The sequence below is a fragment of the Tympanuchus pallidicinctus genome, unplaced genomic scaffold, assembly GCF_026119805.1.
Source record: "Tympanuchus pallidicinctus isolate F22 unplaced genomic scaffold, pur_lepc_1.0 scaffold5, whole genome shotgun sequence".
Classification (NCBI taxonomy): domain Eukaryota; kingdom Metazoa; phylum Chordata; class Aves; order Galliformes; family Phasianidae; genus Tympanuchus; species Tympanuchus pallidicinctus.
The window spans coordinates 18804880-18823848 of NW_026294769.1; the positions used below are offsets into that span (position 1 = coordinate 18804880).

At 49.6% G+C, this 18969-nt stretch overlaps 1 protein-coding gene across 5 annotated transcripts in view; it reads left to right on the top strand.

The window, feature by feature from the left end:
* The first annotated feature begins 1766 nt into the window (after window positions 1–1766).
* Window positions 1767–18969, top strand: part of RIPOR2 (RHO family interacting cell polarization regulator 2) — a 213335-nt gene continuing 196132 nt past the window's right edge. For 3 of the 5 annotated variants that reach the window (XM_052704635.1, XM_052704632.1, XM_052704633.1), the window contains exon 1: window positions 1768–1904. In XM_052704635.1, coding sequence (XP_052560595.1) covers window positions 1844–1904 — 61 coding nt within the window. In that variant the 5' untranslated portion in view covers window positions 1768–1843. Of the gene's footprint in view, window positions 1905–18969 lie in introns of all 5 variants that reach the window. The other 2 variants (XR_008211423.1, XM_052704634.1) reach the window with 1 other exon arrangement.

Here is an 18969-nt window from a genome sequence, read left to right on the forward strand (position 1 = left end):
ATGTACACCCTGTGGCTGCCCTTCCGTCTGCACTTCTCCTTTCTGTGACCAGCCTGTAGCTTTCTCACCACCCTCCAGAATCAGCACTTTCCCCTTCAGAAATGCCCAGGAAGGAGGGAACCCCTCCCTCCACAACAGTGCTTCTCTCTCTCTCTGTCCACTCTCTTAACTGATCCCTTCTTCTGCTTCATTTCCTTTTAGCATCCCATAGCAGTGCTTCTCTCTTTTTACCACTTTCTCCATCTACTTGCCAGCACTGTGAGGTCAGGAGAGCCTTACTGAGGCCGAAGGATGCTCCTTTGGACTGTATGCAATAGGCTTCAGCTTGCAGACCTAGTCAGAGATTGTCCCTGCCTGCAGAATTCACTTCAGTAAATGGGCAAAGAAAAAGGATGAAGAGAGGAAGTTTACAAAAGAGAGCTGTTATCCCCAAGCCGGCCCAGCAGGGCCAGAGCCAAGTCTTCTCCCTTAGCCACTACACCAAACTGCCTTATTTTCCCCACGGGGACTTGAACAAGTATGGTATTAAAGCAAAGACAAGTGACAGAGGGCCTCCTGGGACCTGAGCTCCTCAGGGAGAGGCATTCTGCCTGGAACTGACAGCAATTACACCAAAATTCAGCTTCTTCCATACCCAGCTGGGAAAACAGCTTCTCTCCTGGGAAAGGAGGCAGAAGGAAGCCTGAACAAGTGGGCATCATGAAAGCAGGGGACAGGAGGAGGCACCTTCCAGGGAACAGTACTCAAGCTGGGAAGGGGATTTAGGCCTTCCTGTATCATCAGAAGTACCGCCACAGGATTTGCTTTGGGACAGATGCACGTGGCTCTGAGGCCTGGGCTGGGGTTAGGTTTAGGTTCCCTAATGGGGCTTCTTCTGTCTTCTATCTCATCTTCTCCACCCGGGCCTGTTTAAGCTGTGTGCCGCCCAGGAGGTCAGCTGTCTTTCAGCCCTGCAGAAACCCAGTGGCAAAGCTTTCAAGAGGATAAAAAAACCCAAAATACTAATTAGAGATGAACTCATCTCTGGTTGTGACTCATCTGCTGGAAGCTACAGTGACCACCGCTGTGCTGGGAGTCGTACTTTCAAGGGTGTGGTGGCACATGCGAATACTGGACCAAGTGATCAGAGCTCAGAGCAAATCTGCTGCCATCATGCTGACAGCAGAGATGGGTCAGGCTACCACTTTCAGCCCCCACACCTGCATGTACACATATGCACATGAATTCCATGTGAGTGGCCTCATGAAGCATTGGGAGTACCCAAGGTTCCAGCATCACCTGACTGTATACACCAAGTGTGTTTTTATGCAAGCCTAAGTTCCTGGGTATGGCCTTCTTACAAACTGAGGGACCTGGCAGGAGGGAGTCAACTTGCTTCATAAAGTTCAGAAAACAGCCAGTGAAAGGGATGGTGAGATGCAGAATTAGTAGTGACAGAGGTCTACAAATAACATGCCTGTTATTGACAGAAAGTTTTGTTCTAGATGTCTATGGTTCTGCTGATCTCTCCTCTCCCCTTCTATTCCCTCCTCTCCCCTCCTCTGCACAACTCAAAGCTGCTCCCAAGGCCAACAGTAAGATTATGGATCATTATTTCATAGAAATAGAATGATAGAATCACCAAGGCTGGAAAAGACCTAAAAGATCATCCAGCCCAACCGTCCACCTATCACCAATAGTTCTCACTATTTGTATGAATGAGTCTGCTTTCACAAAGGCAGAAGCGGAAGCTGTTGCAAGCACGATGTTTAGGAAACCAGTGAGAGGAAATAGTCTCTCTTAGTGTAGGAACTGGTGTGAGCATTCAGTTCTGGCTGCTGCCCTGAGCTGCACCCTCGCCACGATGCAGCACACCCAAGAAGACCCGGTTGCATCTGGGGAAGAAGATGATGCCTTTGAGGAAGGTAAAGTCATCTTTTATTCAACTAATCATTCTCCTGCACAGACTAAAGGCAGTCCTAGCTTGGGTGGTATTTCTCGGATAAATCTGAAGTTCTCTGCTGAATCCAAAGTGTCAGGGTAATCAGGCTTTCTTTTCCCTGAGAGAATAGGGAACAAAAGCAACCCCAGACACAATAAAGCACTGCTCAGCAGCTTGCTTCCTCAGCAAGAAGCTTATTGCAGAAGAAGAAAGCTGGGTGGACACACCAAGCGTGTTTTCTTCAACAGCTGCAAAGCTGCACATTTGCCATTCATTGCCACACGTGCAGCTGCCCTTAAAGCATTAGGGGCTGCCTACAGGGGCTGAAGGCAATAGGCTACCTAAATAGTCTCTGCAAAATTAGCCTCCTCCTCTCCAGATTCTGCAGCCCAAGGTAGAGTTGGTACTGTACTTTCTCATCCCAACAATTGGAGGGCCCACAGGTTGTAATTTGTGCCTTGCTCCCATTTGCACTTGAGCAAGGCTGGGGGATATGGCTCATGCAAATCTCCCAGCCCTAAGCAGTTTCCAAGGGAGCTGGAGGCACAAAGAGCTGCCTGGACCAGCTCCAGGGACTGTGACCCTTTAAACTCACTTGCAGCACTGCTTCGGCAAACCTCATTTAAACAAAGCTCAGCTGCGGTTGGTATGGAAAACTTAGCAGTGAATGGTGCCAAATCAAGTTATCCGAGCCTCACTGAAAGGCATCAGCCCAGAAAAGAAAGCAACTTCAGTGATGTACTGTCTGTGCTCAGATACATTTCTCACGTATATATGACACGGCTCCTTGCCCTGTGTCATAGTTCTGGCTCAGAGGGGCAAAGGATTTGCAGAAAGGAGAGGTCGGAGCATTTGCATTTGGGCAAAAATCCCAACGGCCCGGGGAGGAGCTGGCACCCCCGGGACAGATCAGCCTGTGCTGGGAACTGCGTGCCCACAGCTCACCCTCGTACAGGGGAGACTGCCTCCTGCAATGATCAGCAACCTGTTCCTATTCCATGCGGGTTTTTGTGACGGGATTTAGGTGGGTGTTGCTGCTGTTTCTGAAGTCTGTTGCTGATGTTCTTAACCAGCAGGGTAGGAGGGGAAGAGAAGAATGAATTTGATATTTGTATCAGGAAAGATACAGTTCTTGAGAAGTCCTTTCGAGCCTCCCAGCTATGTTGATTCTGGCAGAGCCATCCAGCACAGCTAGCAAGAGCATTAGCTAGAGGAGGCTGCCTTTTCTAGGGCAGGGACATTCTTAGAACCTCTGTGTGACCTTGCTGGGAGCAAGAGGTCTCTTCCAACCTGAATCACTCTTTGGCTTAGGGGCTGGTGCCCACATCTTCCACTCCATCCGCATGCAGCTCACAGCAGGATGCTGGCTCCCAGACTTACAACTGGAAGCCCCATGTTAATAGGGCACAGCATTCACCCTTGCCTTCATCCTTCTCTTTGTTCTCCTGAGCAGGTTAGCAGGTAAATGTATTTTTGGCTGGTTAGGATTGGCAAAGAGAGGTGCAACAGCAGTTTCAATTACAGGGTGTGGGGGAAAAAAACGGGCAATGGCAAAGATAGCCTGTATACAGAAGCAGACCTGTGCTTGACAAAACCTCTGGTGGATCTGCTGGTGCTGCTGTGCTTTGCGGTGCTCCTGCTGAGCTCCCAAGACCATGTAAGTCCACCCATATTGGGGCAGACCTGCTTTTCTTATAAGATTAAGATGTCCGACCTCCCTGATAAGGTTTGGAAGAGCCCAGCTCAGCAAATGAACTTCTCTAACGGTGTTAATCCTGCAAGGTGCTGAGCCAACACCTGTGCTCTCATGCTTGCTTAGGCTGAGACTGGAAATTAAAACTCTGCTGCTGTGTAACTACACAAGAAATCTATTTCTGTCAGAGGCTTGCTAAATCTGGTGGCTGGGGGCTGGGTGCACCCTCCCTGGTACCTCACAGGGAATGTCAGGCAGAGCCAGCACCACTACGACACCTGAAACCCCAAACTGTAGAGAGCACGTACCAGCTAAAACCTGGCTGTGGGTTTTTGGGCCAGCTGGAGTCATTTGGCAGCTGCTGAGCTGGAACTTTCAAACCAGAGCTCTGAGGGTGTGGGCTTGTTTTGTTCTCTTTTCCTTTTTTCTTTTTTTAACATCCAGCATGATACAGAAATAGGTGATGGCAGAGCTGCCATGCAACTTCTAAAGTTATCCAAGAGATTGATTACTGTCTAAGTTATCCCAGAGATTAGTTAGTTTAAAAAAGCTGCATTTTACTTTTGGTGCTAATTTGTCTTGGTTTTGGAGTTTGTTGCCCAGGACAGCAAACAACTCACTCATGCTGTAGGTGTGTGCCTCATACAACTGCTCACAGATTGTAACCGCACCACTCTTACCGTTGTCAAACAGACCATTGTCAATGGCTCTTTCTGTATAAGGTGTGAGTTTTAAGGCTTTTGGGCATTTTCATGGATCTTTCTGGGACCAATATCTTGAAGTTGTAGACATGAGCATGGAGCAGATTGTCCCTGTTACACCAGGGATAAATCCAGAAGTTAGATGATTTGCTGCTCATACTTGTGTATGCAATCTATCAGGATTGCTTCAAGGATCAGTTAATATATACGAGGACTGGTTGAATCCTTTCAGGCCCCAGCATCACATGAGGATATACTCCTCGTAAGATTTTCCTCTACAATCTTCAACACATTCAGCATCAAAATTTGAGAATATCATCAACGCTATTCCATAATCATGGCCCACATCCTTCACCTGCAGATATGCCCATCCTAAACCCAGATGAATCAGCTCACTCTCCCAGTAATCTTTGGTCACGGTTATTTACTACTTCCTCAGACATAGAGCCTGCAGGATATGGTCACAGTCAGATCTTGGGCATTAAGAGAGTTAAATCCCACAAGGATAAAACCAATCTGTGCAGGCATCCTTGATGACTTCTCAGCTGGTTTACGTCTATCTCTCAGACTTGCTTTGAATCCATCCAGCACACCCCAAACTGACCTACATCATTTCAAGTTTCTTAGTCAAACTCTCATGCAGTACCAAGTACTATTTCACACAGAAGTCCAAGTCTAGTACCAAAACAATTCTTTTCAATAAAACCCTAATTAGTGCTGCTGGTTGTATTCCATCTCTTTTAATTTTGCTTATATTACTCCTACGTCAGCTATTCCTCAAGGAGGTCAGGACATACTGCCAGGCTATCACTCCATCACTGACAGAGGACTGTGAATTCCCCTCCCTGGAAGTATTGGAGGTCAGACTGGATGGGACCTTGTGCAACCCGATCTATAGGGAAGTGTCCCTGCGTATATCAGGGCGGTCTTAAAGGTCCCTTCTAAAACTAAGCATTCTATTATTCTATGATTAACTCAGAGTTCCCTGAAGTTGAGATATGTTCTTCATTTAGTAATAGTTCAGGTTAAGCAACCTGTCTCTCCCCTAAAACAAAGCAAGACATTACACTTGCCTTGGAAGTACCTCTCAGGCACCATATCTAAAGCCACACAAGACTGGTGCCACAGCTTGCCCACTGTCTATGGGGCCACACTCCTTTCCATGCCTCTTCAGTGAGAGCCAGCTACTTCACAGCCCATGGAGAACATAAAACTGCTGCTATTTTGAACAAGCTGCATCCACTAAAGTTGTTCCCAAGTGCACAGCGGTGCCATGTTCCAGCAGGTGTGTACCTCAGAGATATAATTTTTCTTATATTTTCACCCCAAACTGTGTCTGAGATGTCTACCTCCCAACATGCTGAGCATCCAGCACATGGGAAGCCTTTAGCAAAGACAAGCAGTCTTGCATCCCCAGCATGACTACTGGGGGACAATGGATGGTTGTCCTGCAGCTCCCACCAGCCCTTCTAGCTTATCTCCCATGCCCACAATGGAACAGGCATGTGGCACACTCACTGCAGTGCAGAGGAAGGAAAAGTCCCAATTCCTCATCACCAAGGCAACAGTGTTTACTTGAACCAGATAGATGGATTTTAATAAGAGGTATTTGGCCTATAAACTTGGCTTTAAGAACATTTCTCCAAGAACACGGACAGACCTGTTCAGGCCAGATGAGGGCAGAGTTGCAAGGTGGCTGCACAGCATGGAGCAGCTGTTCTTGCCCTTTTCTATGCAGACTGCTTGGATCCCCTGCACTGCACAGCTGCTGTTCAGGGTTGGGTCTGTGGGCTGTGTGGGTAGGTCCAAGCTGATCCGGAGCAAAGGGCTGTGTGGGATGCCCATCACCACCCCGGAAATCCCACAGCTGTCCTGGAGCAGCTGGAGTCCTATTTTTAATGGGGTGTTGCCGCAGAGATGATCAGGCCTGGAATTTAAAAATAACTGGAATCAGGGGCATATTGTCCTTTGTTGTCTCCCTGTATTTTAATTGAAAATCTTTGATCTTTTTTTTCCCTTTCTCCACGTCTTGAAGGCAGATTGTTTGGCTTCTGTTTGTCTGCAATATTTCTAGATCACTAATAATAACAGCAGTGAGGGAAAAAAACAGGTCAAATAATAAACAAATGGCATTTAACCAGTTCTCACAGAAAAGGAAGCAACTAGCCAGTCAGAGACTGCAGGTGTTGGTGCTCAGGCGACTTTCTAGGCTCTCCAAACCAGCATCTCACCAAAGCCTGAAGCTCAAGTGCCCTCCTTCCCACTTTTTTGGTTCCTGTTTTTGGATAGCCCTCTTACAGAATCCTGTAAAACACAACTTTTTTTTTGTCATCCAGCCCCTTTCTTAAAGCCACAAAATGAATGTGGCCTGGCTGGGGTGGGCTGACAGAATAAACAGCTTCCCCGCTTAGTGATGCAAGGCACAGCTCGCTGCATGCGGAATGCTTCCGCCTCTCTGTGCTGAAAACAAAGGTCTGGGGCTGGTGTGCTGAGGGCGTAACACCACAACACAGCCCATCAGGAAGCATGAGGGTAAAGGCTGTGAGTGAAAATGAGAGAGAATAACAGAGAAAACAGCATGATGACATGAGTTAAGGGGATAGGATGGAGAAGCCAAGCACTTACCAATGTTGCTGGAGCACTGCAATGCTGGTAGTGGGATGGTTTCCTGAGGATAGGACTTTATCATAGAAACAATGAGTCACAGAATGGTTTGGGTTGGAAGGGACCCCAGAGCCCACCCACCCCACCCCATGCCGAGGGCAGGGCTGCCCCCCACCAGCTCAACTGCCCACAGCCCCATCCAACCTGGCCTTGAGCCCCTCCAGGATGGGGCACCACAGCTTCTGTGGGCAGCTGTGCCAGCGCCTCACCGCTCTCTCAGTGAAAAATTTCCCTGACTAAATCTCCCTTTTTTCAGTTTTAAGCTGTTCTCCCTTGGCCTATCACTGTCTACCCATGTAAAACGTTGATTTCTCTTTTGTTTATAAGATTCCTTTAAGCATTGGAAGTTCACAATTAAGACTTCCTTGAGCCTCCTCCAGACTGAACAAGCCCAACTCCCTCAGCCTGTCTTCATAGGAGAGGTGCTCCAGCCCTCTGAGCATCTTTGTGGCCCTCCTTTGGACCTACTCCAACAATTCCATGTCTTTCTTGTGTTGGGGGTCCCAGGTCTGAACACAGTACTCCAGATGGAGCCTCACAAGGGCAGAGTAGAGGGGGACAATCACCTCCCTCTTCCTCTTAGCAACCCCTCTGTTACTGCAGCCTTATTGTCACAGTGTGGCGAGGGGTGCTGTCATGCTCCACAGAATTCGGAGCAGCATTGCCAAACCTTGGACCTACCACTTAAGAACAGTAAAATGGTTTGAATGGGAGTCTTTTTGTGACTGTTACTTCAAAAACAGCCCTTCTGATGGGTGGGAGGTACAGCTGCAGCAACAGACCTTCTGCTAAGGGTGCAAAAGAGCAGACGCTGTGTGCACAGCCACTGTAAGTCCCCTGCACCTGATGGCTGGGCAACAGGTGGAGCAGCTTTGCCAGGAAATGCTGAGTGCAAGGCCTGTGCTGTTTTACTTACAGGTGTGGGGGATAATGCTGGCTCACTCTGATTTAAGTGCAAGGAGCCCAGAATTGGAAAATTCAGAGCTGGAACTTGAAAATTATGCCTGGAGCTCAAAAAGTAAAAAAGATGGACAGGCAAAAATTGAGAGGGAGCTTTCCTCTAATAAATAGCAACCTACCTTACAGAGAAGGAGACACTAAAAATAACCCAGCTCCAAATACTGAAGCCTCTCCTTGAGGTGGGACTTTCAGTGAAATGACCGCCCTGGGAAGCAAAGCCCTCAACTTCCCTAAATGCTTATGCCTGCCCAAGGTGCAAGTGGCATTGCACACAAATGCTTGCAACACCTCCTGTTTCATCATGTGTGTGTGGCTTGACACACAGCCTCCAGGGAGCAAACCTAAATTTTCTTACTTGGAAAGAAAAAGGAAAAAAATAAGAGAGGACCCAGGTGATGCCATGGAGCTAACAAAGGTAGCACAAAGCAGATGAGATCTTTTACTGCCTCATAAATCAGCAAACCAGAGGTCACTGCAGTTTCCTAATGGAGATGATGTGCAGAGCACAGCCTGTTCCTCTAGGGAACTGCTGACTTCTGTGGTGGCATCTGGAGGAGCTGCCTTATTTATAAACAGAACACTTAGCAGAGCTTTTGTTATGTCAGCTCTGGTGATCAAGCCATGACATGTGGCATTCACACGCATCTGACAGATTTCCTTCCCAGGAGCAACCTGCATGAAAGATTTTATGAGTGGACATGGATTTGGTGCTAGATCGCATCTCTGGAATCCCACTGCAAATGAAGCTGAAGAAGCCGAACCTCCAGCATGACTGAGCACAGTTCTGGAGCTGGATGGCCATCAATTTTTTTTCAATTTTCCCACAGAAAAGCAGGCAGCTGGGAAGGTCCTGAGCTGCTTTCCCTCTCCTGCCGCTCTAGGGAGCTTCCTGCCCTTTCTATTCCTGCTGCCGGCCACAAGCCAAAGAAGAGTTAGCTTAATCAGCAACATCAGCCACTGATCGGTGCCAAGCTGTTGTCATTAATAGCTTCAAAAAGCACTGCGCTGAATATACTACCAGGGTCGGATGTTCAAAAACTGGCCTTGTTTCCCTGGTGTCATGTAACCCCATTGCATTGCCATGTCACACCCCTGGGAAGGCAGCTCCTGCAGCTGCAGGGCTGGCTGGTTCATGGGCAGCCTGCCTCCTCCCCAAGAGATACCCCTTAGAGATGCTCACAGCACCAGCCTGAGGGCCTAGTCAGCACTGAGGACGCCTCTCTTCTTCGGCATCTCAGCCCAAATATTTGGCAGATGCTCTCTGGGCTCCTTATGTTACTCAGGCAGCATGTTCAGCGCGCTCCCCCGAATGGCATTTCATATGCGCTGCACTTGTTTTATATAGGCTATATTTAAGCCACAGAAATATGCGGCAATGAGGAAGAGGGGGCTGTGGGGTATCTTGGATGTATCTCGCGCTGGGGACCTGGTCAATGTGCTGATGTCTGGCTGGAAGAGATCTGCAGGCAACTCTGCTTTTATGCTGAGGATGGAAACTGCCCAGAACCTCTGCACCAGGGGACTCCTCTCAGGTTTCTGGAATGAAACCATCATATTAGGAACCTGTTTTAGCATGGAGTCGGACTTGATGATCTCCAAAGGTCTCTTCCAACACCACAGTGCCTCACCCCATGCAACAACTGTCCATCGTGACCTTCCGGGTCTGGTGCCCTCTTGGTAACATAAGGTGAGCATGGATAGGGCTGGCCCAGACAGTTCCAGGCAGTCTGGATGTGGTTGGCCCACATTTCAACTGTAGTCCTGCTGAAACCAGCAGGTTTTGGAAGTGGACATTATCATCCATCCCAAAGAGACACCCAAACATAGCAGGAGTCCAGCCTGCTGTAGAAATACACAGTGAGGATTGGGGCAGGCAGCACTCAGGAACCAAGAAGCAGGAAGGAGCCAAGAGAGGGGTTAAAGATTCGAGATGATCCCAACAGGAAGGCTTCTGTCCACAGGGATGAATCCTGGAGACAAATCTGATAAGGCACTCCTGCTCCTGTCCCGAGGAGGCACCTGACCTGTGGGCCCACACTTCATTCCCCTCAGGAGCTCCCCACTCTCCTCAGCCCTCTGGACAAAGTGGGAGCCAGGTTTCGAGGTCATCCAGCAGCAAGGGCTCAGCTCAGTGCAGAGGAGGCTGTCTGACAGCCACGCTCCTAAAAAGCTGCCTGACACCATCATACCTTTCGTTCTCTAATCACTACAGTGGCTTTGATCATTGCATTGCTTTTCTGACTTTCAGCTATTCAGGAAAGCAAAATGAATTCCCAGCAGATCTCCATGCAACTTAAATTAGCAAACTAGGGATACATTTTGAAAACAACAAGGGACAAAGCTTAGGATAGAACTGCAGCAATAGACATGCCATCCACACACTCAATGTGCACAAGAACAACTCAGCCAGCCCTGGTTGCTAAGCAGGCTGAGGAACTGGAATGTGCTGCTCCATCCAACCCCTCTGCTCCTTGCCATGGCCACCGAAACCTGCCTGGGAGAGGGGCTGCTGCCCACTGGCTTGACTATGAAGAGAGACAGTTCTGAGGGGAAAAATAGTATGGTCAGTGGCTCCTTTCTCCTGCTTCCCTAGGGCAGGTATGTGAGGGCAGATAAGGTTTAGGCTTGTCAAGATTTCCACTGCCACAAGGCACATCCACTGCCTTACATATGCATCAGTCATTCCCAAAGACCTAGCTGTGCTGAGCATCTGACCAGAGGTCCTGGGAGATTGAATCTTTTCCTGAATCACTGCAGAACATCAGCTGAAGTGACCTTTTTATTTCCCGTAAAGTGCTGTGAGAGCTGCAAAAGGGATGTGAAGAAGAAAGTAAAATGGGGAAACTGAGGGTGGAGCAGCCACACAGTGACGGGAAGTACAAGGGGGGAAATGGTTGCACAGTGGTTAGAGGGTGTGAGCAGAAAAACAAGTGAGTATCAACAGACTGCAGAAGGTGAGCAACAAGTGGTGCAGAAGAGCAGTGAGCACAGGTCAGATGTACCAAGCAGCTCCATCTGACAGAGAAGGTAGAAATATGGGAATGGAGTAACCAACTTGAGGAGCCGCATGTTTAGCTGAGAAAAAAGGTGAATTTGTACATGGCCTGCCCTGCCCAGGTTGCTTCTAATCAGCATCAGGTCTTTGGCTTTTAGCTCTCCAATAAAGGCCTTTCCAAGTGGAAGCACCTGTCCTGCTTTCTGCTCTCAAACTTGATCACTCGCTTCCTTTTTGGACTGAGGTCCCAGGTTTGCTACCTGTGTTCCCAGGGGAGCCTTCCTGGGCAAGCCACCTGCTGCAGGAATCTCATGTGGTTGTCTGTCCATGAGGTGGAAATGCACCCAGGCTCTCCCTCCCATACAAATGGGAGGAGACTTCCACAGAAACACAGCAAGGAGTTACAGTTGGAAAAAACATACAAATAGTCTTCCATGAAGGCTGGGGCAGGCCTAATCTACCTCAGACATCCAGGGCCCCAGGCCACCGTCTAGTGGCCACTTCCTTAGCCTCTTGCTTACACAAATGTGCTGATGAGAGACACCCATGCAAATTGTTGTCTGCACACTGTGCTGAGCACCGCCACTGAGCTGTCTGCCAACCCCAGTCGCAAGATTCCAGGAGTCTGAAGTCAGCCAGGACTGGGATGTCTATCTGCATGACAGACATGTGTCCCTGTGGTACAACAGGGAAGGTACAAGGATACCCCACACTCTCACTGTGATCCTCACAGGGTCCTCCGTCAGAGAATTTGATGGGTGGAGAGATTCCCTACAAGCCTCCATCTTTCCAAGTTTCTGTAGAGGACGGTGGCAGTGGGCCTGAAGGCGACTGCTTTGCTCGGCTGTTCTGGGGAGTCAGCACCTAACAGGGACTACAGAAGAGAAAAGAAAGGATTCCTTGTTGGGGAGTGTAGTGACAGGACAGGGGGCAATGGTTTTCAACTCAAACGGGAGATTTAAGTGAGATGTCAGGAAGAAATTAATTACTCAGAGAGCGGTGAGGCGCTGGCACAGCTGCCCACAGAAGCTGTGGTGCCCCATCCCTGGAGGGGCTCAAGGCCAGGTTGGATGGGGCTGTGGGCAGCTGAGCTGGTGGGGGGCAGCCCTGCCCTTGGCACGGGGTGGGGTGGGTGGGCTTTGAGGGCCCTTTCTACCCAAGCCTTTGAGTGATTCTATGATATCTATCAGCCAGAAAATCCTGCTCGGCCCTTGCAAGAAGCCTTCCAGGTGTCTGGGAGTAGCATAGCATTTAGGTACGCCCTAATCTCTCCCTTGGTAAGCATGATTTGCTCTCTGGCCTGAGAGCGAAGGCTAATAGAAAGCAGAGTGCTCCTGTGAAGCCCAACAGGTAATTGAAGAACTCAGGCTTAGATCTCTCAAGTACAGCGTGGGGCTGCCATTGCTGAAAGTGCTGCTTGTAAAGGTGCACGGAAGCCCAGCAGGGATATGTAAGTGCAGCACAACTGGCAATTGCTGTTTTGCAGAGGTCACTCTCTCTTGCAGAGACAAAGCCAGAATCGGTTTTTGCTGTTGTCACTTGCAAATTGCACTGAGGACATTTGCGTTGACCTATTTTTAACATAACAGCAGATTACAGTGCAATCCCGTGAATAATTTATGGGGGTAGCGGCATGACCAAGGCCACAATACAATGGCAGCTTCGGGTCTGGCCTAATGATGGAGGGAAGCAGAGCTTTCTGGCATTTTCCACTGAATTAGCAAAACAAGACACACGTGGAATGACTGACCTGATCCTTTCAAAAGCATGTCTGTCATGATGAATGCGTGCTCAGAAGGACTGTGTGGAGCAAAGATTTTATCTAGAGCATTCTCAAACCTGCTCAGCCTTCCCTTTGGCAAGCAGCAGCCCTGAGAGCAGGGAAGTGGGAACACATGTAGGGCTAGAAGTGACAGGAGGGAATTAGACTTCCACGTTTGCTATGCAAAACAGTATTGAGAAACATAGAGAAACAGATCCCACATCCCTCAGCACACGTATTTGCATAGGACGGAGAACATTTCCTTGAAAGAGGAGGCTGCACATGAAGGAGGCATTTACATCTGCAACCTTAGGTTCAAAAAATCTTCTGAAAGAGAAGACTGATGAGGCCAGAGGGAATTTGCAACATGGAGCACACGGGGTAATTGCCAGGAACTACTGTGGGAGGCACAAGGTTGAAGTCAGATGCTGCAATTAGCTGACAGCACTGAAAACCTATAACAAATTAACTAGACTTCCACAGCGAGAGCTGCCACCCCCTAAAAGGCTGAAATGGACTCAAAAGCATATTAAGTATGCATGATGAGACATTTATAGCTTTCAGCATTGCCACAAATATTCCCTCTCCTCTTCCCCTGACATTCCACAGCTCGAAACACGCAGCTGCTTTTTTCCAGAAAGCGACTTCTCCTCCATGCCCTCCTCATTCACATCCATGTGGAGCACATGGAGATAGTCTGGGCACAGACCTGCAGGCATGACCCTAAAAACATGCCCTAGACCCTACAACAGCACCACGGTGCCAGTGGCAGCCTCTGTACTTCTCCCCAACACCCGTGCTTTTAGAGAGTCTGGAATCATTTTCTGTTGTTTCTACTTCTGAAGGCTTCAGGGTGCTGTATGTTTTCAGCATACGATATAAATACCACATGTTTATTAGTACTGATGGAAATTACTGAAGATTGTAGGTCAGCTGGAATTGGCAGCTGGGATTTTCTTTTATTTGGTGATGCTTTTTTTTTTCCCTGAGTACAATGCTTTGTGGAACCCAAACTCTTAGTAGCATTTCACAAACTTCTCCACATAGTGTCATCCTGTGTGCTCCACGGACAACACTGGCATTTGGAAGGGTGAACATGACCCAAGTGGGAAAGGATCCAGGCATAAATGAGAGTACCAGTAGGGTCTTCTTGAGCTCCACCCAAACTGTGCCAATTTACCCACCCCACAACCTTGCCAGGGTCCCCTTGTCCCTCTTCCTCTCCCTCTTCCTCTTCCATTTGCATTCAATACAAAAACCAAGTAAACATATTAATGAGGTGTTAAGGTGCATCCACATGAGGCGCAGGTTTGAATTTTGCTTAAAGTCAGTGAAAGAAGGTGTTGGATCAGTACCTATTTCAGAGAAATAGGAAGAGCTTGGTGAAGGGCTCTGCAGCAGCTTGAACTGTTGGAGGAGGGACAGCAAATCCTATGGCAGTAGGGCATAGGTGTTGGGTGCTGCTGTTGGGTGATGGCTGAAGTAAAACCCTGTACAAAAAGAGCTGTGGAAGAGAAAGGATGAAGTCCTAAGGCCAGCAGTTCAGAACCTTATCTCTGAGGAGATGCATTTATAGCAACGTGGAGTATGTATTTTGGATGGAAGACTGAAATGGAAATAGTATGATTGGATATTAGGAAAAATTACTTCTCTGAAAGTGTAGTGAGGCAGAGGCACAGGCTGCCCAGGAAGGTGGTAGGGTCACCATCCCTGGAGGTGTTCAAGAACCGTGTGGATGTGGCACTGAGAGATGTGGTCAGTGGGCATGGTGGGGGTGGGCTGGTGGTGGACTAGATCATCTCAGTGGTCTTTTCCATCCTGAATGATTCCATGGTTCTATGATCCCATGATTGAAATACCCTACAATCTCTGTGACAATGCAGCATTCCTATATTTTTGTCTTTCCCTGAAATGCAGCACAGAGGGCCAAAAGGAAAAATTCTCAGTCCTGTTCATTGGCGTGTTCTTCCCTCTGTACCTCCTGCCCTCGCAACATTTCAGTTCTGGACCTGTGTACATTACTGCCAGCAGCAGACGGGACGGCAAGAGGGCTCCACACGAGACCACTCCTCGTCCCTCTCCTCTTGCTAAGAGAACAGGAGAAAAATGGCATGGGGCAAGTCAGAAGTACGAAGCTGGCCCCGGGGGCCGCGCAGACCTCTCAGACAGAGGTGCACCGCTGCGGGAGCGGCATCAGGAACGCGCCGGGGCCCCGCACCGCCCTCACCGCGGCGGGGGCGGGCAGCGCCGCGCCTCCTCCTTCTCTTCCTCCTCCTCCCGTAGCTCGGCGGGGAAAAGCCGGCGGCGGCTGCGCTGGCTGCCACAGCAGCGGGCAGCGTGAACGGAGGCAGCCAGCACCCCTCCTCTTTAAAAACAGCAACAAGAAAATTCTTTAAATTATTATTGTGAATTTTTCCGAGGATGGAGAGCCGCTGTGTCCGAGGAGCCCGGGGCTGCGGAAGCAGCGGGCAAACCATGTCCCGGGGCGCGCTGTGAGCCGGCGACAGCTGCAGGTATCGGGGGTCGAGAGCCGGGATCCGCCGAGCTTCGCCTCCGGAGCGGCCGAGCCGAGCCCGGGGCTGCGAGGCCGGAGGGGGCGCGGGCTGGGCGTTTGAGGAGGGGAGCGGGAGTGTGCGGGTTTCGCCGTGGGAATAACGTGAAATTCTCGGGGTGCTCATAGAGGGTAGGGAGAACCGCGCTGATGGCTGCCGTTGTGTTTTCACGAAGTGCTCTTGGTTCCGTCCTAAAATAGAGTCTCGGCGTTTCCTCGGGTGCTGTCTTTCTATTTCCAGTGAGCTTCCATGGTATTACGGCTGAGGAGAGCTCAGACCCTCTTAAGTTCTCCTTTTGGTCCCTGGCTCATTCCCAAGGGCTGATGCAAACACATCACAGCCTGGCACTGCTCCCGGGTCTGCCCCTGTTACAAAAGGTCGCCTTCATCCTGGGGCCGACCTTCCCACTGCTGAGCAGCCGGGCACCCTGCTGCCCCTCATTCAAAGTTCTGCAAAGCTTTCTGGAAACGGTGTGCGTGCGTCTGTGTGCGTGTGTGACCATTCCTCCTGCACGCCTTTTCATCCATCCCCTCAGTCAGGAGTCCGATGTGTTCCCAGCCCCATCTCCGTGCCCACTGCCATGCTCACCTTCGTGACTGTGCTCTGGTGCAATCACACAGTCAGAGCCCCAGGCAGGAGCGCTCCCCAGCAGCAGCATTACCTTCGTATTCCCCAGCAGCTAATTAGGTTTCACCAGCATTGCTCTCTTCTGAATAAACAAAAGGTTGGAGCATAACCCCAATGGGGTTTGGAGTAAGGGGTGAGATTCCCATGCTGCCTTCCCTGCTCCTCTGGGGTATTCCCTTTCATTTGCTTGTCACACAGCAGGAAAAGATGTAATGTGGTCCAGGTTGCCATAGCCAGGTTGGGGGATGATGTCTGCTATAGCCACAGTGGCACAGATAACCCCACACAGCTTCCACGCCTCAGTAGGCACAGGTGGGTATATATGGGGCAGCGTGAGTCCCAAAGCACCACATCCACCTTTTCTTCCATAAATACAACATTTTCTCAGTCACTGACTAAATCACTTGGACAGTAATTTAAGATGGTGCTTGTGCTTCCCATTAGTACAGCAAGCACTTGCGCAGGGTGGACTCTGAAAATCTCAGCATCCATAACCTTGCTTTAAATTTCAGCATCCAAGCAGCACTTCCTTGGTAGGATGAGGAAGTTTTGTTTGTTTGCTTGTTTTGGTTTTCCTTTTGAGGAGCAACAGGTAGAATGCATTTCCAGGTTCCTGCTTAAGGAACAGAACAGTTTGCTTTTCCATATCTCTTTCCTGTTCTCTGGAATAACAATGCAGTTATGGCTTAGGGCTTCTCTGTAACAGAATGAGCAATGTAATGGGAGAAGTCTGTGGTTTGTGCACGAGGGGTGCCTGGCATCCCTGTATGAGAAAGGTGCTCTGCCTATCTCTGCTCTCAAGGCGCGTGGCCATTTCATTCAACTGTATGAAATCACTGAGCTCTGCTCTGTGTGACAGCGACAGGGAACGGCATGGAGCTGCGTCAGGGGAGGGCAGCTGGGGGTCAGGGAAAGGGGCTGCACCACAGGGCGGTGGGCATGGAACGGGCTGCACAGGGCTGTGGGCACGGCCCCGAGGGCTGGAGTTCAAGGAGCATTTGGACAGCACTATCAGACACAAGGTTTGGCTTTCAGATGGTCCTGTATAGAGCCAGGAGTTGGACTCAGTGATCCTTGTGGGTCCTTTCCAACTTGAGTTATTCTGTGATTCTATGATATTTTATGAACTCTATTTTATTTTATCAACTCTATTCTATTTTACTACAGAGCAAACACTCAAGGTGATTGCTGCACAAAGCGTGCCCTGAACCCCACTGCAGTGCATTCACGAACCCCCAGAGCTGCCTTTTTCTCTGTTCTTCTATAGCCCAGCCAGAAGCAAGGTGACTCGCAGGCAGTGCCCCCACCTACCCGCTGTGAAGAAACAGCAGAGAAGGCGAGAGGCAGTGTTTGCTGTTTCCAAAAAAGGGCTGATTGCTCTGCCTCTGTCCCTGTGCTACGTGCAGCAGGGACAGGCAGCCCATGGACAGATTTTGGAAACGATAAAAAGCAAGGGGATGCACCAGCTCCTCCCTGTACAGCTGTGCCTCGGGGAGGGCTGAGCATACAGGTCCCCACTTGTGTGCTCCCCACAGTGCCCTGCACTGCTCTGGTTTTACTGCAGCTGTGCCCGGCCCGGGACGTGCTGCCCCAGAGCAGGGCCGGTCCCTTGGCAAACCACAGTTGCTTTTTGGCAGCTGCAAGCACCAACCTCGCCTCTCTCTTTGTATCCAGGCTCTGCACGCGGTGGCCTCTGTAAGCAGCAAGTCCTCTAAATGTGACGCAAGAACTGTCTGCCTTTTTTTTTTCTTTAAATTTGTCTTTTACTGCTCTGTTTTCATGTTACAAGGGGATCCTCTCATTCTTACCCCTGCCAAGTACAAAAGAAATGACAGATTAGCCCCGAAGTACGGGAGCATCTTTCTTCTCCTCAATGGGAGGCACAAATTGAAGCTGACAGTTCCCTGGAAGCAGCACAACCCACGGAGCAGCCACAATAACACATGCCATCTCTCAGCCCTTTTAAAGCCTCAGCCTTGCTGCTAAACGCTGGCTCTGCCGGCCCCAAGCACCCCATGTACTGCAGCCACCAGAGCCTCCTGGGTCAGACAGCTGCTGGTGGGCCTCCAGCCACCGATTGATTTCAGATAATCACTTCTCCAAAGCGCTTTTAGTCTTTAATTCAACAAAACACACGACACAACCACTTAGCTGCAACACCCAGAGATTGGTCAGACTTGGTTTTGTCCTAAAAATAGCACTGATGGGAAAACTTCAAGCCATCCATCAACCCCAGAGAGGCTTGAGGAGTTGCAGCAGAGAAAACCTACGTAGCTGTCCCTGAGGTGCTGGGTTTAGCTTCTCTGTCATGTATTCTTGCAGCTTGCCTTCATGCCCACAGAAGGTCAGTCTGGACCAATCCTACCTATTCATATTTAACCACTCTTGTTCAAGCTGACCAAAGGAATAGAATCACAGAACCATTCAGGTTGGAAAGAACCACTAAGATCATCTATTCCAGCCACCAACCCACCCCCACCATGCCCAGTGACCATGGCCCTCAGTGCCACATCCACACATTCCTTGGACACGTCCAGAGACAGTGACTCCCCCACCTCCCTGGGCAGTCTGTGCCACTGCCTCACCACTCTTTATGAGAAGAAATTTTTCCTTATACCCAACCTGAACCTCCCATAGCACAACTTGAGGTCATTACCTCTTGTTGTATCACTGAACCTATTTACAGTGCTGGAAGCAGATAGGCAAATAAGCACTTGCAAATCCCTGTGGGAGGTTGCACTTGGATGGATGGGGCAAGGCTAAGTACTGCTGCTGCCTTTCTCTCCCCCTGAGATACCTCTGAGCAGCCCTCACTTCTTGCTCTGTCTCCCAGTACCTCTCCCTTCAGTTGGATTTCCCTTTATACCTACTGGAAGACTGAAGCAGAACAGAGGGCAGACGTGGTTTGTGGAGCTGGTGCATGGGAGTGCATGGGGCTCAGGCCCTTGGTACAACCTGGGGCAGGCAGGTGGGAAGGGAGATGTAGCTTTGCATTCACAGATGGGCATTTTCTGGTTGTATGGCAGTAGGGAAAAGACTTTTTCCTTAATTAAGTAACTTAATCTCCTCTGTTTGTCTCTAAGTTAAACATGTT